Source organism: Vanessa atalanta, chromosome 21 (genome assembly GCF_905147765.1).
Source record: "Vanessa atalanta chromosome 21, ilVanAtal1.2, whole genome shotgun sequence".
Lineage (NCBI taxonomy): Eukaryota > Metazoa > Arthropoda > Insecta > Lepidoptera > Nymphalidae > Vanessa > Vanessa atalanta.
Window position 1 is genome coordinate 6709762 of NC_061891.1, and position 25802 is coordinate 6735563.

A 25802-nucleotide genomic window follows, 5' to 3' on the forward strand; every position below is an offset into this window, starting at 1 on the left:
TAATATATTGTCAATTGTTTAAGCAATTATAAGCGTAAAGTATACAAAGTAAAGCTTATGAATAAATCGATATCTTATATTAGAAAGTAAATAAAATAATATACTCTTTATATCAAAACTCCGGTTGAGAAAGATGGATTTTGTAAAATTTTATTTTTTAATATTATCGTTGAATAAGCTTCTTGTATGCGTTTAAATACGTATAGTATTATTATATGTAGTGAATGTTACCAGTAATGTACTTATGGAATTTCATGTTGTAGTATAGAAGCTGTGTTGTCATTGCGTAATGAGTTATGAAAATAAAATATTTATCATGAGATATTAAATTTTGTTTTATTTTATAAAAATATAGCGCTTTTCTCGCTCGATAAATTTACGTCGGCGCTCCCTGGCGCTGAATGAGTCGGCATACCCTCAAACAAACCAGCAGTACCACGTGCGTGTCTTCGGGGGGCTTCGCTTGAAGCTCAAATTTAAATAAAAAATTCAAAATTTAAATTTAGAATAGAAACAAAAGTTTTTCTTAAAGCACATCATAAAGACGCTACTATTTTTTCGTCTATACTGATTTATTCAACATACTGTACTACATATACACATTAGTATTGTGTGACTGAAATCGAGATATGAAATATGTTAATATACGTGTAATGTAATTCAAATTATGTACATTTCAAACATCGTATCTTTCGTTCAAAATAATCATCGTGATACTTCGACGATTGTTTTTCTATCAGTCATCCTTTTAATTTTAACCAAACAAATAACTACAAAATTTATATATTTAAATATGTAACGTGCCTACATAACACCGAGAGGAAATATCGATCAGTCTTTCCCCTTAATCAGGCATTAGGTTTTTGTTTTACTTTTTTAAAATAAAATATAATAAATGTTAAGTAACGCATTATTCAACGTGAAATTCAAAACACACTCGCCCTTCGCGTGAACAAAATTTTGATTTAACTTTTAAATTTATAACGAAATTAAAGTTTATTACGTACATTTTCTATATTCAAATAATATTTTTTTTGGGTTGAACCATTCTTTATTCGATTGGGCTGTGTGAACATTGCATACTGGAAAAAATATTATAAAAAATAAAATTCATAATAACACATTGTAATTTTTTTTTTTTTAATGTATGCTATTTTATTTAATGTATACTAATTTACGCCTGGGAGCTTTGTTAAAATATGACTTACTCAACATTTAGGCTTTTACAAAGAAATATAGAATTATTTTTAAACGTACAGCTATCACCGGCTCGGAATGCCGATTCTACCCAGAAGAACCGGAAAGAAACTCACACACAAAAATTTACATTTATAACATATTTTAAACGCTTAACCAGAATATTGTGTATTGCTGTTTTGTGGTAAAAATATGTTACGAGTACCGACCCACTTATAAGAGTGGACCACTTATAAGGGATCTATATAATAAAATAGAGTATTTATTTAAAACTTAATAAAAAAAAATATCCGATATTATATTTAAACAAAGACAATCGGGATGGTGATAGCTAGTGCCTCGTATAATGACATAATTTAATAGCATATGCACAGAGACAAAGCCGGATGTTTGGCCATGTTCCACACCGTCGGTTTCCTTCGGAACTACGCTTCGCAGTGCGCCGTAGATACTATTAAATCAATGATGTTTGTAGGAATTTATCGATATATATTTCATGGCTTTAAGGAGTATGTATCAGCCGAATGTACTGCTCGATAAGAACGTTAAGGCTTTTGCTTTTGCTTTAACGCTCAAAGCTATAGGAAAATAATATCAAGAGCATTCCTTGAATTTTCCGCGGAGTTTTTTAACTTAAATAACGATCAAATATATATAAGAAAACTAAACATTTAAGTATTCAGGACAATTTACATAAAACAATTTAAGAAAGAAATAACAAAAACAAATGACCTTGTCAAAGCATATGTATTATAAATTGTAGGCAAAACTGAAAACACAATATTTCAGACACATAAAACTCTTTAGATATATATATATTTTTAAGTTGTGATCATGCATTCCCGAAGACTGTCGAGTTCGTACTTTTGTCAGTGTTCGCATCATTTGCAAGTCATCCTCGCGCAGGCGCCATACTTGTTTTCTTCATAAAATAAATTCAGTACAAACTAAACATTAATTGTTTAAATAAATAAAGAACGAAAACCTCTTAAAATATAGTTGTTTAATTAATCTAATATTATAAAGTGCGCAGAAACTACTAACAAATAAATACTCAATATCTGTTAAAGTAGTCCTATATACGAAGATTAACATAAAGTCGATGCGAGCGTGCTTATTATCAAAAGCAGTTAATATTAATAATCGCCCCTACATCATGTTGTGATGCACAGAAGTTTACCTTGCAGTTTGAGTATTAAAATATGCACATAAATTTGACTTAGCTGACTATGTAGTGCACTGCCATGCAGTCATTATCTTGTTCATACTTAGATTTATGAAACGCTACTGTTTCTGCGGTACTTTGTCAACTCTAGCTGATATCTACATTATAAAATTAGCAAATTCAAACTTTATTTAAAAATAACCTTTAAGTAAGATTATTTTACAATTTAACTGTACATAAGCCAACAGATATCCTTCTGTGTGTGATTTGACGACCGCCGTGGTCGAGTAGTATGTACAGGTCCCGGGTTCGATTCCCGGCCGAGTCGATGTAGAAAAAGTTCATTAATTTTCTACGTTGTCTTGGGTCTGGGTGTTTGTGGTACCGTCGTTACTTCTGATTTCCATAACACAAGTGCTTTAGCTACTTACATTGGGATCAGAGTAATGTATGTGATGTTGTCCAATATTTATTTATTTATTTATTTAGATGTCGTTTCTTCTTCCCGATAGAAGAACCGTTAATTAAAGTATTTTTTTTATAAATAAGAGAACTAACTAATACTGATCGTGTATGATAATAGTATGTTTTGATCATTATCATACAATTGTTATGACCTATGGCATATAACGGGGTTACGCTACAGATATTAAAACGGTAATCATTTTACAAAAAAAGATTTAAGTCCTAACTAAACACATTATGGTATATTTAAAAAACGTGAGATTACTTAGTATTCATTTATTTAAATTATTTAATAATATAAATTACTGTAAGTAATTAAAAAATAAATAAATATTAATATTAAACATCTGTATTTTTTTAATCGCTAGTAAGATCCATTTTTCTGATCTTCCCGCATCAACCGTGTGTGGAACTCACTTCATTTAAAAACCTACCGCTGCCTCCGTCTCCTCGAATGGCGCCACGGCGTATCCTACGCATACGACTGTGAAACGTACGCATCTAATTTAATTAATAAAAAAGATTAACCACTTATTTTTTGTCTAGTCGTCTCAGCATAATCTATAATTAGTATTAGAGGTCTTGTAAATAAATTCGAATCCTGAATTGTGTCAATTAAAATCCTGTAGGATTATTTATTACTTATAGACCTGTTTTTGTACTATATACTATATACGCTGTATAAAGTCAGACCACTGTGGACAAAATACATATTATTTATTCTTATTAATTACGATGAGATCGTTTTCATAAATGTCTCATTAGCTATAAATATTTTTGTTTAAAGCGAAAGTGTTACACTTTACTTCAGCTTTGTCTAGCCCGTCTGAGTCCATCCATCCGATTTGGTAGTATAGCATGGAGGTGGCCGTTTGTATGAACCTATATTAAATATGAAAAAAGATTTATGATTCCTTAGGTGTGAATTTGAAATATACTGAAAAAAAAAAACTAATAACAATCCTTCGACAAAGAAAACTGGCACACAATATTGCAGATTATTGCTGTTGAACTATAGGGTCTTCTACAGACAATATAAAATATTAAATATATTTCTTAAAAGAAAATAACCGAATTCAAACTTTTTCTTTAAACCACAGGTAAGATTAATATTAAAAATATATTAATATTTTTCAAAGTGAATATTGTATTTTTATCAATAATCTCTTTTACTGTGATTATATACTATTGTATGGTACTCTTGTTACTAGTCACACTTATAATTACAATCACAACACAACCAATAATGATACTTAAACGTATATACATAAGTTTAATATTTCAATTTCGCTATAAATAAATTGTTATTTTTTTTTTATGTCATAGGTGGCAAGCGAGCAGGAGGCTCACCTGATGGAAATGACTACCACCGCCCATGGACATCAGCAACACCGGGGGGCTTACAGGTTCATTAGTTCTTCTGAGCATAAGTTTTGTCAAAGATTGTAATAAAAATGTCTAAAAAAGATTTAATGATAAATATTTTCGGAAGTTGTCTCGAAAATTATTGAGATGAAATCGTTAGAAAAATAAAAACTTTTAGACGCTAACTCTTTGACTTTTTGAGTAGCCATGATACAATTAATTGTTTACTACCTTTTTTAACATATTAATTACTATCGATAAAAACCTTTACTATTATAGAAACAAAAGTAGCTCTGTCGGTCTGTCTGTTGTTCTTTCACGGTCAAACCGCTGAACTTTAGTAAAAGCAAGCTTGTACTTTAAGAACGGACGTGAGCTACTATTTTATACCTAACACCTGACAACCAATCCAAAAACCGTGATTAAAACCGAGAGCGGCAACTACTTGGAATAAAAGCAAAAAAAATGTTCAAAACATGCCAATACATGTTTTTCTCAAATTTCATCAATGGTAATTTTATTTCCATACTATGCGACACTAGTACCTATAAACAGCGAAGTCTTACAATTTTAAAAAACATCTTCATTGTGTGGACGATACTTTACAAGTGAACCAATTTAACATCTTAAACTAAACTTAACATGGTATGATAAAAAAGTAGTAAACGGTTTAAAATAGACCGAATAAAAATAGATTCACTTTGCCTTTTTAAACTGTCCACGGCACTGAAACAGGAAATTCCGCGGGCGGAAGTGGCCGGCGGCCATGTTGTCTGCGGCTGAACTTCCGTTTCCTAGTCTTCCTGCTACTTGCAGTCTGCATGTGAACACTTTAGCATATTTTTAAACGAACCCCTTGACCAAGTTTTTATTTATAAATATAAGTAATTTTTTAAACCAAAACTTTTAAAAAAATGTGAAATTACTATGAATTTTAGGCAGACTTATATTCCTTCTAATAAATAAAAAAAAAACCTTCATGAACTTAAAGAAAATTGAAGACCATGCCTTTTTTATTACTTTTTTCTATGACTATTAATTCACGTTAATCATCAAAACAGATAAAAATGTATTAATCCAAAGCATCGTACAGTTAAGTCTTTATATTATCTAAATCGGTTGACTCTTTGGATTTTGGGTTTACGATATAATTGACCTAACGTACGTATTTATTTCATAAACTAAAACCGCAGGACAAAGTTATTAGTACACAAATATATAAATGAAATAACCCCTCTTGGTTATAGACCGCGTATATTTTAACTGATGATTGCGGATTCAAACCTTGACAAGCACTTCTGAATTTCCATGTGCTTAATTTGTGTTTATAATTAATTTGTGCTCGTTGATGAAACGGAAAAATCATGAAGAAACCTTTGCATGTCTATTTTCAATAAAATTCTATCACAAGACTTATATATATATATATAAATAGCATATAATATATAAATAGCTATATATGTATAGCAGGGCTGAGTGGTTGAATTAGATTCAAACCTTTTTCTCAAAGAAATGCCCTTAAAACAACATTGTTTATTTTTGTATTCATAACAAATTCACTTATCATACGATTAACTTTTCCCTGATTCATTTGAATGAATGCTTTAATAGACCATTAATTTCCGAACACAGGTAAAGGCACTACAGTTAAGGAAAATAATTTAAAGTATAATCCGCTACGTAGGTCCATTATATTCTGTATAAAATTCAAGAATTTCTTCTTACTATACAGGCTATCTCAAGTTCAGCAATATCGTTAGATAAATAATTACTAAAGACACTTACAAACCACTCATCAGATATAAGATATTTTTTTTCCACATTTACTCGCAAACTCCAGTCGCGTGAAGAAGACATTCGTAGATAATGTCGATATATCGAGCTCCACCAAATAAAAATAAAAAGCATGGTAAATATTCCGTTTCAAATACTTATAATAACAATTATCAAATATTCTACCACCAAGCCGCAATACTTAGTAATGTTGTATTTCGGTTTGAAAGGCGTGTTAACTAGTGTAGCAACAGGCACAAATGACGTAAATATATCTTAGATGATTAATATGTAATTTATACAGTCCCACGGTACCTTACCATCAGGTAGGTATATATTTACTCATTATAAATAGGAAAAATAACTTTCAAATTTGCTAGGAATTCTGATAGGCAAGATATAATAACCAGCCAAGGTTTTCGAGTCGCGGTGTGTAAGCCATTTTGAATTAAATACAAATACTATGTGATAACTCAAATAAAAATATAAGATTTGAGTATTAAACAAATATACGAGTATATTGAGTTTTAAACAACTTTACAAATATTAGAAATAAAATAAGCGAATGTAACATTTCCTTGCACAGAATATTAAAATCCCGATAATTTTATTGTGTCTTGGCGTCGTGCCCAAGTGCCCTTAACTCTAAGTAGCGTCAACAAAACATTTTAAACTTACAGATAAAAAATAGATTGTCTTTCTGAATGAGTTTAAAAATGTGTTTATTGTAACTCCGGAATACATTTTGTAATAAATTTAAATTCATTAATCCGTTTTAAGTTATAGGGTTCATCAATCAAACATAAAAAAATCGTTTATATATAGCAAAATGGCAGAATTGAAAGCACCGAAAGACACATTACGTCGTGACCTATGGGAAAAACTTTGATAAAATAGTAATATAATAGTCCAATTATACACAAGAACACAGAGTAACACATAGTAATATATTAATGTTATATGTATATATATTTTTTGTAAAATATAAAGGTCTTCGTAAATAAATAAAAAACTAAAAATAAAGTTTTAGAAGTAATTAAATTTTTTTTTTTTTGCTGACGCTACCCTATTCTATATAGACAAACTTCGTTACCGATCATTGACAGGGTAATGCACTGCGCCACTTACTGCTCATACAACTCGGTTAGCGCTAACATATAGTAAATTTTGTTAAGGTTACACAACATATTATATTACTTTGTCAAACTATAACTTCATGTTATTTTGATGAAGTTTATTTGAATCAAAGTATAAAAAAATACTGTTAAACTTAACAATAATGTTATCGGGATATGGTAAGCAAACTCTACTCAAATTTTGTTCCTGATTATATTTTTAATAAAAAATAAAACACATACTAAATCTCAATAGTAATACATACATATATTTTAAAGTAAAATTAATATTTAAAAACCACTTAATGTAATTATAAAATTAAGTTTTCTATCTCCCAGTTTAGTTGCATATATACTTAAACCGCGAAGCTCCATCTTCGCATCGCTGAGGCGACCGCAAACCACTAATTAGGTGTTAAATCACTAGAACGACTAAATCCTAGTAAACCTTGGGTACTATACAGTGATTTACTTGCGAAAGATTCCGGAAATATCTTTATAGTGACAGGAGTCGAGTAAATTAAGAAGAAAATTTGTGGGTACGGAAACTTTAAAAATTAATCATTGCATACAACCAGGCGAGTGGCGCATTTGCGTTATATATGTTATATGTAATATTTCTGTGCCCTCTTGGCACAAATAAAAGCAAAAAAAAAAAACAAAAAATGTAATATTTCTAACAGTGTCAATATCTATGAACGATAGTTAATATTCGACCGTCCATAACTTATCATAACAATATAATCAGATATTCTTTCCTGAATGTGAGCCCGCAATTATTGGTTAAGTTTAACGTTTCCTAACCACTGGGCGATCTCTCTTGAGTAAACAAATAGAATTTACAAAACGGCCTGCTGTCCCCAAATCGAATCGAAATTGAAACTGTGACAGTGTACTCGATTTTTTTCCACGGTCCGGTTTGATTGAGTTCGTCTACACCTTTGTGCAGGTTTTCAAACGATCGAAGATTGTAAGGTAGGCTTGAATATATCGATTTAAATATATAAGAATTATCGTTTAACAAAGATAATAATTATATATATACTTTTTGATGAATATTATTATTTCAAAAAATGGTTATTTATTTTTATCGTTAGATAGTTTAAGAATATATTTAAGTAGTACTCGTAATTGAATTGTAATTTTATTGAAATGCTGACAAATATTAAACGAAATAACTTTTTAGAACTATATTTAAGTATCAGCTATTATTTTAAAAGTTGTCTAAATGTAAATTTTGTTTTTTTGATCGAACGCAATGCAACCAACATTTCTTAAATTAAAAGAGAAAATAAAGAAAGATGTGATTACAATTATTTCAGTTTTGGTAAAAACTTAAAGTAAAGGCAATAAATAAAAAAATCGCCTAATATTAAAAGATTACTTTTTGTTTTGTTACATACAATTATCTACTGAGATTATTTTATTACGCAAATCTTGTTTATGGTTTGACGTCAACTAAAGAGTTGTAATAATTATTTTTAAAAATATGAAGAACGAATAAAATTAGAACACTTTCGATATTTGAAATTGTGTTTCGTTAAAACTAGAATTATTTCTTCATTTATACCCCCCATCGTGCGTTACATTACACACATTAAATTATCCTTAAATAAGAAAAACAGATATATTATGTACACTCAAACTCAAACTCCTTTTTTCAATAAAGAAGCATTACACTTACTTATTGATAGTCAAATTAAACACTACCACCGGTTCAGAAAACGAAATACCCTGACCTGAGAATAACCGGCGAAAGAAACTCAGCTAGTAATTTTTTTGTCAATTTTATTATTTACATATATTGAATATGAAAAGAAATAGCCAGGAGGCGATCGTTTCATTCCCAAGGTGTGCTATCAATTATAAACTCAGTAATTGAATAGTAACCTTTCGCTTAACTTCCAGCACATTGGCTTAGAATGTTTAAAATTAAAATAAATATCCTGTTTCCAAAAGAAACTCAGTTTTAGTAACCGAATATTCGTAGCAGAGCTTCTCTTAATCTGACTATAAATCGTTATCTTTAATATGAATCTCGTAAACATTTTTAGGAAACAGCGCAGAGGGCAGCTCACAAAGGTAAGGAAAACAATTATAAATGACATTGAGATCTGCTATTAAGTACTGCACAAACGTATCTGAGAGCCAGTAATGGTGAGTACTTCAAACAGTGGGGATTCAAAGAAATCATTATTCCGGCAGCTTCCTCGCGCGACCACTTGGAAATGTAGTGAGGTGGAAGTAATATAATATCGACAGTCGATACTTTTTGTATTTGGCTCAAAATGGGCCGACTTATAATTTGCCATCTCTTCCGTCAGGGTTTCCTTAAATACCAAGCATCAGATGAATTATTAACATATATTAATCACAAGACAATTTAGTGGTGCTTACTTGGAATGATTGGTTTAGATTCATACTTTCTGACCACTGGACTATCACGGCTCATGACATTGGTTTAACCAGAATTAAATTCGGAACTGTAAATTGCTAATAAACTAAATGAATTTCTGCTATGTATGTAAAAACCAAAACCAAGTACTAAATGAAAATAATTTTAATAAATGAAATATCAACAAAGACAAATATCATATTATTCCAAATCTGAATCATAAATCCGTTTTGGCTAAAAATACAGTACGGTTTAATAAGGTTTTTGGATACAAGCAGAAATTAACAAGACGTTCATATTTTATATTACTGATATTTGAGTAGAAGCCTAAGAAATCAGTAATATTAAAGAAAAATGTTCTATTTTACTTACTAACAAATACCACGTACTAAGTTAAAAAAATGAAATAACACGTCACCTTAATAATAAAGAATCTTGCCTAAAATAATCTTTATGTTTTAATAGCAAATTATATATTATGTTATTTTATAATTATTATGATTATAGTATGAGTCAAATGTGTAGTTTTTTTTAATGAATCACACAAATAATTTCATCCAAGCATTGAATAAACAATCACATTAATTTATAAAAAAAACATTGAATTTCATAAGATTTATCGTTATCGATAATTTCGATATCATCACTACTCCAGGTGCGCGCTCCGCCGCGGGGTAACGAAGCTAATCTGCGCTCAAGTGCCGACAATTTGAGGCGTAACAACAGAAAATAAGCAAGACCGCCCTATGCTTAATCCACAATATAAACGTCTGTAATCATCATCCCCTGTATTTATATTTTAAAGCAATGCCATTATAATTTGAACAATGTTGTTATGAATACAAAATACTTTATATTTATTAACAAGTCGTAATATTTTGATGACTTCTTTTAATGATCTGTTTTTCCTATAGAGTATTATCGTTGGACTAAAAAGTATTTAATTACTTTATATGCACATGTGTGAGTGTATGATTATTTAAATCTAGTGTGTGCATAAGAATACATTACGTATCAACATTAGTAAGCAACTACAGACCTTATTTTGTTGTTTATAGATCTTTTTATTAACGAAGGCGCGTCCCACCAAGTTACATTAATTATTTTTAATAAAATTAAGAAATATATATCTAATTTTTTTTTTGCCGTCTGTACCCATTATTCGTCACACGTACATACAATAATATATCTTGTAAGCACGAGCGTCACTCATACTAATACACGCCGATAGTAAAAGTGGAGGGGCGCGCCTTCGTAAGTGAATAGATCCCTGCCGGTAATATATCTTTACTTTTTCATTAATTTGACTCCGAAAGAAGAAAAACCAGCATTGTTTAATTATTCGCCCTGCTATCAACATTAATAGATAAGCCGCATATATTTATAAACGTAACTCGTAATTATTATGAATACATTTTCGTACTAATAGATCGATTGTTGTAGGTATATTGTTTGAAAATAGAATTTAGATAAATTACCTTTAGCTGTTGGTGACAATCAATTAAAAAAAATTCAAATAATTTTTTAAAGAACAAAACATGAGTCTCTTTTTAAAGACTATGTTACGCAAAATCATTGAAATTACACGGTGTTGAGAGAATGGTAACGAATAATTGTTTCAAAAAAAAATAAAAGGCATTTCAGCTCATATTAGGCATTAGCTATTATTACTCATGTGGTTTCAATATATTATATAGAACATTTTTTTAATCTAAATTTATTGACATCAAGGAATCCACTAAAAAGGTCAAAATCATACACAATAGAACTCTGTCAAAGTCCTTCACGGGCTTGACGGGATGTACTCATCACATATTCCACAACCAGGCAACAATATTTATAATTGCTCTTTCGATTTGAGGGGTATAACTGCAATATTTCTGAGCGGTGGTGACCACTTACCGTCCTGTACCATCTACTGAATCTATTTACCAAGTTTAAAATAAGAAAAGCACAATAACTGCCCGTAAATGTCTGCTGGATACACTCTTGCCCTTCAAAGAGAAGATTTGGACATTAATACACGACGTCGCTACTTTTTATGTTACTGAATGTACAAAATTGGTTATGTCAGAATTTCTGCCAACTAACACGTTTTCTTCACTGCCGAGTTCAGAAGGAACTGAAAATATAAATTTTTTGATTCTACGCCAAATAATACCTGACAAATTTCGCTTAAGGTGCACATAATAATATAAATATAATTGACCTCCGTGGTAGAGTAGTATTATACTGGTTTTCATGGGTACGCCACTCCGAGGTCCCGGATTCGATTCCCGGCCGAGTCGATGTAGAAAAAGTTCATTAGTTTTCTGCGATGTCTTGGGTCTGGGTGTTTGCGGTACCGTCGTTACTTCTGATTTCCATAACACAAGTGCTTTAGCTACTTACATTGGGATCAGAGTAATGTATGTGATGTTGTCCAATATAAAGTATACAAGGTACACACAAGGTATATTATCTGTAGCAATTCCCATAAACATAAAATCATATTTTCACGTAATTTTGGTCTTCAAAAGAAATACATAGAATAGGAATATGTGTTATATAATTCATAAAAAAATCTTGATGTATTGCAAAACGTCACTAAACTTTTTCTTATAAGGTTTAATAAAAAAAAAGATTCCTTTCATAGCAAAGAATCTCCAATTTTGGATACTAAGAAGTTATATCCTTGTTCCAGGTAAAATAAAAATAAATTTAAAGTCTTAAAAATTAATTATAATTACAATGAAACAGTTCACTAATTGAACTCTATTAATAACTATTAAAATCAATACACAAGTCATCGTAGTGCGTTAGAAACTCAAACAATTATTTTAGATATTTTAATATTGAGCATGTATATTCAAAGCAATCGCACCGCTCACCAAACACGCGTTAATAACGTAACGGTATATATTTTTGCTATAAATTAAACGTTGGATACATAACGAGTTTTTCATACGACAGTTGGTTAAACTCGCTACTTTATATTGCGAAATGAAACCCATAAATTACACGAGTGAGACACGCCCGTTGAACTACGCTAGTTTTTCATAAACAAAACCTTACAGTCGATTTTCAATTAAATGAAAATTTCGGTAACCAATTACATTCGCACGTTAAAAAAATATATTTAAAAGCTTAAGAATTTCTCAACGGATAAAACAATACAAATGAATTCTTAAAGGAATTTGTGATTTGATAAACAAATATTTATTTAGTAAACACAAGTGTTCAATGAGACTATTGTTGGATTTTTTGAAGCGAAACGTTTTTCTGATAAGTCGTGTTATGAGAATTAAAAAAATTATTAAAAACTTCGTCACTATGTATTATGTTAAAGAAATGATATTTGTCAGTCCCTGCAGAAGGGCATTAAATAAACTAATTGTTTACACTTCCTCCCTTATACTAGTGTTTTTTATTTTTTCAATCATGCACATTATTGTAAGTCAATATTATTTATCAACGGATATCCGAACGATCAGATATTCAACAGATTTGAAATATATCTTATTTTGGAGAAGATCAATGAATGGAAAAGGGAAATTCACGTCTCACAAAGGATCAAAATTTCAAGAAGGTCAGAGTGTGTTTATTAAGCAACGGTGTAAATTTATCAATTGTTTTATAACGTATGACAAATATTTATTGCACAAAGATCATCGAAATTTTGATGCAGTGGTTTTTAATTCAAGAGAAATCGTTGACCTTTCTCCGAATGAAATCGATTTAACACGATCCGTTGATCAAAAATATATATTTCGCTCGCTGCAATTTCCGGAAGATTATCCAATTTGCAACCAATTCTTCGACAATTTCTTTAATTGGACTTGGACGTACAATCTTGATTCGGATATACCACAGCCATTACTTAATATATTCAATTCTGATAATAAATTAGTTGGACCGAAAAAAAATATGACCTGGACGAAAATTATGGATCATAATTCACGTATCTTGGGTAAAATTTCAAGCAAAAAGAAAGGAATAGCTTGGATTGTCAACAAATGCAAAACGAAAGTCAAGCACCAAGAATTCGTAAGAGAACTGAACAAGGAACTGAAACTATATAATTATACGATTGATATTTATGGAACATGTGGCGATAATAAATGCCCAGGATCTCGTATTATAAACTGTTTAAAAATAGTAGAAAAGAATTATTTCTTCCAATTAATCGTGGAAGATACAATCGCTGAAGATTATGTGTCTGAAAAAATGGTTAAAGCTATGACGCGTATAGTGATACCCATTGTATTAGGATCTTCGGATTACAATAAGTAAGAGTATATTTATTTTAAATTGACGTCTTTAACAAATCATTATAATAAGTACAGAAATAATATTGTTTGTCTCATTATTTCTGTAATTCTGATAAAAATGTAGACCAGGAATACTTTTTATTTATCTAACATTTCTCTTATAAAATACAGTTAATAGTTATTTATAGATTAATATACTTACAAGATATATTAATTAATATAATTCACCTAAGAAAAAATGATTTGATAATCGTAGTTTATACCTATAACTTATTTTCATATGTCTGTTAGAAGCGTTGTAATTTTATGAGTAGACGTTTGGTTAAGCTCTTTTTAATTCCATTTATTATTTTCAGTTTTCTTCCACCTGGATCTTACATAAATGCTCAGAGTTTTGATATGAAGAAACTTGGAGCCATCATTGATTACCTTATACGGAATCCTACTATCTACGGATATTTTTTCGATTGGAAGAACTATTATTATTACACTGTCAGACCAAGAACATTAGTGTGTGATCTTTGCGAAAAACTAAATAAATTTAACGAGACCAATACCCCAACTGTATACCACAATTTCAGAAAATGGTGGAATACTAATTATAAGGTTGATTGTCAAAATCGTGTTCATAATAGTAATTAATACTATTTGAAATTCTATATTGTCTGAAATCCTGTATTGTATGAACACTATTAAGATCAAAGCCCCAAATTAATGTATTGTTTCCTTTCGCCTATCAGTCTATTCAGACATTTTCATTGTTTACATTTTTAAATACATGAAGATATTATTTTCGGTCCTATTCGCTGTGTCCAGTATAAAGCAGATTTAACAATAGTTTGGTTAAGACAAATATTGTGAAAAAAGTGCATGTGTTTGATGAGATTTGCTACCAGTGATTAAAAGCGGAAAAAATCTCAGAACTTTCTCCATAAAAAGGAAGAAGGTGTTAAACCAGCTTTGTATTCACATGTTGTTGAAATTGAATAAAAAAGGAGTGTAACGAATTTTGTACAATATATGAAATGTTTATGTTTTTAAGGATAATGTCGTAAAGGATAGGTATTGGCCAATATTCATAAATTTAGTGTCATTTTTTTGTAATGCCTTACTAAAAAAATCTACTTAACCTATGTACAAAAAATCTTTTATTATTTTATATCTAGATAGACTGTCAAAGCTGAGAACGCGTAGAAAAAAAAGTTTTTTTTTATGGTATCGGTAGGTGGACGAGCAAATGAGCCACCTGATGGTAAGTGGTCACCAGCGCCCTGTTGGCGCTGTAAGAAATATTAACCATTCCTTAGATCACCAATGCGCCACCAACCTTGGGAACTAAGATGTTTTGTCCATTGTGTCTATGGTTACACTGGCTCACTCTCCTTTAAAACCGGAACACAACAATACTGAGTATTGCTTTTTGGCGGTAGAATATCTGATGAGTGAATAGGTACCGCTACCCAGACGGGCTTACACAAAGCCCTACCACCAAGTAAAACTGAAAAAAGTGACTAATTGACACCACTAATGACACGCACATTAGTAAAGTAGTACGACGTTTAGCAAGTCAAGCGTAGCTGTCATGCACACACAGATAATAAAATTGACTCGTTTGTTTTATTTATTTTTTAGTACATAATTCTATCTAGATACATAAATGTTACTATTATATAATAGATGGTCCAGCAGAAAGTCCACCAACGGTTTTCCTTGTATATAATATAATTAATGACAATAACGTTGTTTAATATATTATTTAATAAATCATTATACACATAAATGCGTTTAATATCTTGTCCAAATTTTAATAAAAAAACGTAATAAAAATATTGTATCATATCTCAATTTTCATATTAAAATCTTTCAATGTGGGCACATCTGCGATCGACGTCTTTACGCTGATTTATTATTGAATACTTTTTTTATTCCCATTCTGAAAATGAAGTGATATGCTATCAATCTTATTCTTCGATATCATATTTTTATCATTTCATCCGAACCTTTTTGACTTCGCAATATTACTTTCTTTACAAATCCAGTTAGATGTATTGTTGATGTAATAATCTTTATAACTATTTTTAACATTCTTATACATTATATTTTGCGTAAAGTATATATACATATATATAGTTATCTTCAATATTTATAATTAAAAGTAAGTAGAGTAACAGCCGTGCGTGTACTAAGCTAGGTTCTCCTTCGTGATAAATAAAAATAAATGTTGGTATATTTGTCGTCTAAGCTTATCTAAACTTATGGATCCAATTATGATGAATTTTGGTAAATCATTCTGCATAAGTCTGCAAAGGCTGTAGCTAACAAAAACAAGAATCTTTCTTTGTTACAGACAGGACGGGTAGCTATTTTATTATAATTAATTAAATACTCGAAAAAATATAATACCTTATGTTTTACACTAATTAGTGACTTTGACTTGATTTATACTAATCAAGAATATATTGTAAACTACCAATATTGAATCAGAATGGTGAAAAAGCTTTAAATCTTCACCTCGAAGGAGTTTAGCCTAGCAGTAAAATATTTATTGTTACTTTAAGAATATATTCCTCAAGTTAATAATGTGAAAATTAAAATATGTACTAATTAATAAGTTATTTTATTACAAAACTTAAAATGATGTGCTACCAATTATAAGAGAAACACATCGTTCCTGAATAAAGTAATATTCTCAAGAAGGACTAGCCAACTACGCAGGATATATGTAGTATTATGATGCACAAGTGTATGCACAATCACAAGCGCAGTCTTTATTTCATCACTCTTATAAATCAAAGGGTCGACAAATTTTACACCATCAGCAAGGAGTCTGGAGTAAAAACGTTGCAGCCAAACATCTACAGCGAATTTCAAGCCGCATAAGCTTATTAGGTCGAACTGTTATTTGAACCGAGAAACTCATAATATCAGCCAATGGACCTTTAACAATTACGTACGGACAACTTACGTTGTTCTTATCAGCATTTTTATAAAATGGCACGATTTTTGCTCTATTTCTGATAATATATATAAGTAAAATAAAAGTTATCTGTGCATTAAAGTACAGCAAAGCATTTTGCTCAACTGTGTGACATTTACATTCTATCCTTCAATAATTAAAAAAAAACATTCATATTCCATTTTTAAATTTTAACCAAATATTATTTATCTTTAAAAGGAATGTATTTGAATGTTGAATCAAAGCTCATCCATAACAATCACGAATACTCTCAAGGAACTGTCCATTATAGTCTCTTGGGGGACATTGATTATTTATTTCAGTCCGTCAACGCTCGAGCACCAAAATAATGACGTTTATTATTTCTGCTTCGTATTTTCCATCTACATAACATTTAGGATATTATATGGTGCAACTAAAAGTAATTTAGTAAATTAAACTTAAGTTAAATTATCTAATATATGGAATCACAATAAAAAATTGAATTACTTTATCAAGATACTGTTACTGTATTTAGTTTGAGGTTCGAGGTTCGAGGTTAAAGCGGAGATAAGCCAGTGTCGTAGACGTGAATCTTCATTGAAGATTGTGGTTCTGAATCGAAGCAAGTGCATTTATGTTTCACCTCGTAATTGGTAATGTAACTTGCACGAATCGAGTGAACAGTCAGTCTAAAGGTCTATCTATCAACCAAAAGTGTTGGTATAAGGTCTAAATCTCTCTTCTCATGAGAAGATTTAGCATTTGGTCAACATGACACGTACAGGATGTTATTTACTTTTAAGGGCAACTATAGTGGAGGCTTATCTGTTTGCCTACCTTCCATATTATTGAAATGAATTAACAATAGTAAAAACTATAAAAAATAACTTACATTATTAAAATCGTATTTAAAAACTTTTACCATATATTTGAAATATAATAATGTACAAAAATATACAATATTGCATTTCGTTATGTAATATACAAAACAACATATTCATTTATTACAAATATGATAATTAAATTCAGTTACAAATGTATTTCAAGCTGATGTATAAAAAAAGAACTTCATCGGAACTATCCATTTAAATGCAAATGAAAATATCGAAAAACAGAAATTTTATTCCAACAGTGGCGAGCGTTGACAGGTCTAAATAATTGATAGCATCCCAAACGTGTGATCGTGTCTCCCGACCAGGTTGTAATGGGTATATGTTTGTTGCATACGTAAATAAACTGACTAACTAGCATGATAGATAGTAATTAATTTTGAACGTAACAACATTATACAATAAAACAATATAAAGGTACGCTTATGCGGTTGGTACAATTAATATTAATTATTTCGAATTGGACTACTCGATTAAGCTCACTTTGACTCTGTTTACACCGACGTCTTATCGGGGAATCAAATGGTGAATGAAATTAAGGAAATGATTTCCACTCGTTCTCTTCGCTGTATTTGTTTTTCTTCACGATATTATATTAGTAGAAAATATCAAGACAGCGCGATTCATGAAAGTGACATTTTCAATCAGCGCCATCTATCGCTATCGGTTTGTAACATACGCAATTACTCTGGTATTATAAGAAACGCAACAGTTACCCTGTCAATTATGTACCTATAATTATACTGCGTCACTTATCAATACAGCCTCATCTATAAAATATTGCTGTGTGGTAGTGGGATAATTGGAACGAAGGTATTTTAGGCGGCTTAAAGTAAAGTGAACACTGAAAAGGCAGAAATCGTCAAGTCAGGAAAAAACGTTATACCTCCTCCAGGCGACGTTTTCCTCTCCTACTAATACAATCGTTTTTTTTTTTTAAATATTATTTAAAATTATTTTTTTTATTATTTTAATACGCACTGGATCTTTAATAACATTTTTGTCATTTACATTTAAATATTCTCAAACGTTGTTTATTTATTTTATTGTATGCGTTATTTAATTTTCTTAGCCTAGTATTAATATAATAATTAAAAAAAAATAACAAAACACTGTCTACAATGACTGCTGCATCATTCCGTTAGAGATTGCATAACAGTGATCGATAAACAATCAGTCTAGTCTGCTGGCGATCATGCTTAGGATGCTATTGGTGCTGCCACTGAATTTGCGCAAATGTCCGCCAAAATTTCCGCCATTGCTAAAACATTTCAAATAGGTACAATGTCGTTTTTAAAAACAAATGAAATATGGAACCATTTTTTTAACAGTTGCCATTATTTACAAATAATAACAGTTGTCATTATTTACAAATAACTACTAGTTCTTTATATATTTTAATTTCTCAACGAGATAAATTACTGGTCCTATGTGCTAGCAAACAGGAATCTTAGTTGAACACCTAAAATGGTCTCAGGTGCGTATTGGTTTTATAGGTGCATTTAATACGACACAAAACCCCTACTATATGCTTGGAATAATTATAACATCAACTCATAACTTAATTTTACTAAATAAAATACAAAAATAGTTTCAAACGAACACTGTCGGATAATTATGAATCGTATTTTACAAGATTAAATTTAAATGTATCGCCGGTTCGGAATGTTTTCTACTAAAAAGAACCGATAGTTAATTTAATCTCTTATTTAGGATTAAATTTATATATCCTACACATATAATTATACATTGTATGCAAACACGCTGGTCCCGTCTATAGTCTAGATTTAAAGCGCGTGAAACTACGAACCGCAACTTATTAAATAAACAAAGCGCGTTGCATGTTCTAGAATACGTTTTGGGTATTACTCTATATTTTTTCAGAGCAAATTATATCTAATCAGAACAAATTTCTTTATTCAATGTAGAACCATTACACTTCCTTATTGATTGTCAAATAAAACATCACCACCGTTTTGAAAAAGAAAATACCCTGAATTGAGAAGAACCGGCGAAAGAAACTGGCGGGTCTTTAGTTTTTGTCAATTTGTGATTATTTACAAATGTTCAATATCAAAAAAATAGCCAGAAGGCGATCGTTTCATTGCTAAGGTGTGCTATCAACCATGAACTCACTAATTGTATAATAAATAACCTTACGCACGCAAACAAGCGGTCTTTAATTTTTGTAAGTTTGGCAATAGAATTATCGTTATCATTATTTATTGAAATGAGATCGTAAACAAACGGTAAGGTCTATAGAACAATGCAGTTGTATCAGGTGTGTTAACACATATCGTCCGATATATCGCATTGCTCGCAATCCAATTGCGTCCTGATTGCAGTTTACGTACTGGTTTCGGTTACATTAAGTTTTATATGCGAGTTAAATGCTTTGAACAACGCAGTCTATTTCGTGTGCGAAACGATTATGTAAATAATTACTGTTTTAATTGATTTATTATATGAATATATTTGTTTTGTACGAAGACTATTAACGTCTTGTTGGGTTCGTTAATAATATCAGATAAAAAAATATTTAACATAATTTTGATTCGCTATATTCATATTTAGTGTGTTAAATAAGCAAATATATATTTTAAACTTACTTAAATAGGTATATTTTCCTATTTAAGTTTCATAGATAAGTAGATCTCCTGTGAGTAAGTGCTCATATTAATCTATAGAGACTCTTACTAAAAGCACCTACCACTCTCAATACCATCAATGCACTACCAACTACGATATCTAAGATGTTAAACCCTTGTACTTGTAAAGACTCACACGTGGAAAGAAAATATTTTTTTATTACAGGTAAAAAAGAAGTTCTCATTGGTAAGACAAAAAACTTAACCGACAAGTGTAAAGTCAATGCGGTCAATAACCCTAAGTTATCTATAATTGGAAGCTAATAAACGTTATGGGTACATTTTTTTTTAACTGATGGAAAGTGATTACCACCGCCCAGACAAAATTGTCTGCCCTATAAACGAGTCATTTGACGCCGAGACGATCGTAGATTTTTTACTACAAAAAGACTGGATTTATTGGAAACGTATTGGCTGTTCTTTATGCACTTACACGAATTAAGTAAATTTGAAATCGATATGTCTTTAAAAGATTCGAAAAACACACAGATACGACAAAAAGATCTTGATACTTTAATAAAGATTTATTAAAAAAATATAATACTAAATTTATAAATGTTATTATTTTTGAATATGAAAATTAATTTAGTGAAAAAGATTGTGAAGTTACGCCGACACAAAAGAAAAGCTTAAAACTTTAATATCCTTAATATCAGTGTTTTTCGAAAGAATTCCAATCATTACAAGATTATTTTCTAATATTTTCTTACAATACAATGAAGCAAACTCAGCACTTTTACAATTCAGTTGTGTAATATAAAAATATCTAAATAGGAACACAATAATACCAAGTATCGCTGCTTGGTGGTAGTATACGTTGAGTGGGTGGTACATACCCAGACATAAAGCCCTGCCACCAAGTCGTAGTTAACAATTAAAATATATTACATATTAAATAATTTAAATCCCACAAAAGAAAAACAAAATCTCATTCTTACAATAGATTCGTAATATAAATTCACCAAAGACGACTTCAGTGAGAATTTTAAATGTAACCTCAGAATATCTCTAAGATGTAAAGTACGATGTCAACATCTTTAACTAACGAATAATTCATATTCCACCTCGTCTTCTCCGAAACGCTATCGAACATATTTACATATAATTAAAAGAACTCCAAGTCAGACAAAATGGGGTATAAGATTTCTGTGTCAGGGTTGGAAAGAACTGACATGAATATACATAATAATTACCATCGCAACTCAACAACCTGACCAAGCATAATTCAAATTTCGCTCAGTGGCGCCCTCTGTGGAGTGTTGTCAAGCTTCTCGAATATTCATCAAGCGACTTGATTACATGTACGTAGTACGTATACGTCTAATCATTTTGCAAATAGAATTTGTGAATAGAACATCAGGTCTATCCCGCAACGGATTAAGCGTTAATGTACATTTCTATATTAATATTTCAGATTCATGAAGTTATTTATGCAAGTGACCACACGTAATAGACACGTTAAGGAATGCTTAATGTCTTTAGAATATTCATATGAAATGCAATTATGTATACTAATACTATAAACACAAAACTCTGTATGTTACGTTGAAGCTAAACTACTAAACTGATTTTGATAAAATTTTACAAACAGCTATATAAAGGTGTTTTGGAAAAAGATACCCAATCATTATTATTACCCCATTTAGTAAAATACGGGACGGAATCAATAATTAGGTATTATTAGTTTTGTTAATAACACCTAATTATTGATAATTTATTGATTAATTTATAATGGAAATATATGTGTATGATTCATTTATGTTGTATGTTTCGAAGTACAAATAATAACGCAATTTTAAGGTTTTTGCCAACTTCACCGTAAATCTTAGAAATAGGTGATAGATATACTTAAGATAAATTTTCCTTCGACTTTAAAACTAACAATAAGTATTTAACAACAATTTAAATAATCAGATCAAGCTAGACCAGAGTCAACCACAGTCTTCGTTCCATACTTCAGGCATTTCCAAGACAAAATCATAGTTGAAGTTAGCGCAAAATTACTATTGAATACAGAAATAACTACAAAAAGTCAGTGGTCCGTGATATCAACTCTGGTATTTTATTTGCAATTTTTTAAATGTGTAACATTTAAAAATAACATCTTTCCCCTTGTTTCCCTACAATCTGTTCGAGTGATTTCGTAAAAAGGAACGGAATTTGTTTGACCAACTAGCGTACGTTCTATCCCATTTTCCGAGATAATATAACATTAATGTTGCTTATTACCAAAACGAAATGTCAAACATTACACATCGTATGTAACTACAGTAAGTCTTGGTCGATTTATTTTATCATTTACTCATTTTTTCCATTAAATTTGATAAGTCAAGAATTACTTTGGATTATAGGTTAACATACCCGTATGTTAATAATATCGGATATATCGGGCTTCTGGATTTAAAACAAACTATTAAACTTTATCTATTGTAATCAAAATTATACCGTGTATAAAAAATTACCAGCAGCAGCTTTGAAAACTTCCTATTAATCAGTTTTTTAGAAAACAGCGCTTACTACGCTTTATTCGTTGACTCGAACTATTTTGCATAGTGAAGACGGAAACTGAACTTGAATCGATATAGTTAATGAGATGAACGGCTCAATATGCTAAAATATGATCGATTCTTGTAGACGAGGTGGGGTATACTGGCTGAGTAGAACATGGCACTATTCTACTCAGCCAGTACCACTCCACTCCATCTCGTGTGGTTGATATTCAAAGAGTAGATTATGGGATTGATCAGACATTCTTACAGTAGCACGGGAATCAAACCACCAATGAAAGCATCCCTACATCCCTAAGGAGCGGTGGTGTGGCTATAGGTCAAGACTGTACGGTGCACCTAGGCCCCTAAAGTAGGCCTGGGCTATAGTAATGTCATTATTAATTACTGTTTTGAAAATAAAAGCGCCAGTGGAAGACGAAAACAGTTTTTGAAGTTATACTTCTTTGGGCATATATGGAAAAATGATTAGAATGTTTATGACGCGCACACACAGGGAGACATGAGAGCTACATTATGAAGTTGTTTGAAATAAAAGGTGCGTGTAAAACGCACTTGAGAAGTTCCAATTCTTCGGCGTATTTACAAATAGTTTTTAATCGTATACAAATAATTAATTACAATAAAATTATAATAATTATTATTATTATTTGCGTACCATTAAAAATTAAGGCACCTTTTTTGTTATAGATAGTTTATAAATATCAGCATTTTTTCTCAAAACAACGTGACACCACTGCCGAGGAGGGCTGGTAATGGTTAGATCAGCCGTAAAATCTCTTCATCAGGCCAAATCCTTTCTTGAAACACCTACTTTGTTTTAGGTAAACAAAGTAGGAGTTAAATAAAATTGAAGTCGGAATTACATATAAAACTTCAAAAAAATTCATTGTATACTAAATAAATAACAAATGAGACATATTATACTGTATAGAATTATATAAATACTAGAAGAGCTTGGTGTTAATATTCGTTAAAGGTCATACATAAATATAATCGACAAAAAACATCATATAGACCTACTTCTTCTCAGTAGATTCAACATTCCGACGCGGTGGTAGTTTAATATTAAAACTAGCTTTGTATTAAAACTAGATTTAGATTTAGATTTTTGCTATTATATTATTATAAAAATGATGTTATCTTTTACTTAATAAGTAAATAAATAAATAAATGAATATTGGATAACATCACATACATTACTCTGATCCCAATGTAAGTAGCTAAAGCACTTGTGTTATGGAAAATCAGAAGTAACGACGGTACCACAAATACAGTACCAGTACCAGACCAGAACATAGAAAATTAATGGACTTTTTCTACATCGACTCGGCCGGGAATCGAACCCGGGACCTCAGAGTAGCGTACCCATTAAAAACCGGTGTACACACTACTCGACCACCGAGGTCGTCTAATATATAAGTAGAACGTTCCTTTCTAGACACGCACTGCAAAGGTGTGGACCACTCCTTGTACATTCAATGTAGCGTCATCCATGGGATCTAAAATGTTATGCGCTCGTGCTGTAATTACATTTTACCCTTCAAGCCGGAACGCAGCAACACAAAGTGGAACAAGTGATGGGTCAGTGGCACACACAGACAACATCTCGTGTCATCAGTATACTCAACACGATGGAAACTAAATTAAAATTAACTTTACTTATATACTTAAGTAGAAAGTACAAATACAAAAACATAACTTTTTATTTTCTTACAAAAATGATCAACTTACAAAATATTGATTAAAAATATGAAATAACCATTGCCATTTCATTTCATAGTCATACTCAGTGACGTCATGACTAAATAAAGGCAATTTCGTATACCTCGCAGTTAAATTAAACTGATTAACATCTAAAAACGTCTCATTACCATCACAAAGTCATTATCATCTAAAAATGTTCAGGGCTCCTTCAAACTCGCAGAACTATCCGACTTCAAGAACGTACTGAGTTCTCTTCACAATCGCCAATACAGAGCTGTTTTGCATAGCGGAGGGGAGAAGTGAAGTGGGGTCAGGAACAAAGGGCTGCTGAATATGCGAGCAGGCGATCTCTGCGATATGCTAACTAGTCACTCGAAGCGCCTGTCCTACTGAATTCTGATTTGTTATTTCTTAACCTGATATTTGTTTTTGGATGACAGTATGAATCTTTTCATCTGTTATTCTGAAAGCACTTGATTTGTTTGTTATTTGTTGATTGGTTGCTGTAAGGTCTTTAAATTTAGATTGTTTTCTTTTACCTGTTTTTATCACAATGCTCGTCCTGAATGTCTTATGAGTAAAATAAGCATTTTATTTCGAGGTATTTTTAACCAATGATGTAATAAAGTTCACTAACCCATACGTGACATATAACACGTAGTTTATCACTTATTTATTTTGAATACCTCACAATATTTCCAAGTGCTACATTGCTAAGTGTACATGAATTTTTCCATTTTATTTACAATAAAAGTAAAAGTAAACATTTACTGTGTTTATTTATAAAAGATAAAAATATATTAGACATTTTAGTGATCTACAAATCTCTCATACGACATTTTCTTGGATTTCTTATTGTTTTGACGTTTCTTGTAAATTACCCGAACAGATAATTATCTTTCCGACTACGCCAGCATGTGAAGCTGTCTTAAATTATGCAACGTATTAATATACTATATTTCCTATGACCGATGCGACCTATAAACTAAAATAAAGTTAAAGTGCCATTACCAAGTTATATTGAGTAGTTTTTAGGTAAAGTCGGATGAACAAACTTTACCTCTTTATAATATTAATGATAATAATTATTTATATACTCAATGGTGCAAATGTTACGAAAAAAGAACCCATGTTCAATGTTAATAAATAAAACTTCGGAAAACATATTTAACTCAATTTATTAAGTTTTCGTAATGTTTAATGATCGTAGGCGACAGTAAGTTTTATAGGAAATAAAATCGTTACTATACTTTAAAATCTTTTTTCAATTTTGTTCAACGTGAACCTTTAATATGAGATAGAAGTGACCGATTCGAGATTTTTGACAGATATTTTTATATTTTTTTTTTTCAAAGTAATATAATATATAAACAAATTACATAGTATT

The 25802-nt window shown here is 30.6% G+C and overlaps 1 protein-coding gene across 1 annotated transcript; it reads left to right on the top strand.

Moving 5' to 3' along the window:
- The first annotated feature begins 12991 nt into the window (after positions 1–12991).
- Positions 12992–14715, top strand: LOC125072217 (alpha-(1,3)-fucosyltransferase C-like). Its single transcript, XM_047682743.1, has 4 exons — positions 12992–13326; positions 13438–13743; positions 14082–14217; positions 14665–14715. The coding sequence occupies exons 1-4, from the start codon at positions 12992–12994 to the stop codon at positions 14713–14715; spliced, it is 828 nt and encodes a 275-aa protein (XP_047538699.1).
- Positions 14716–25802: the final 11087 nt, after the last annotated feature.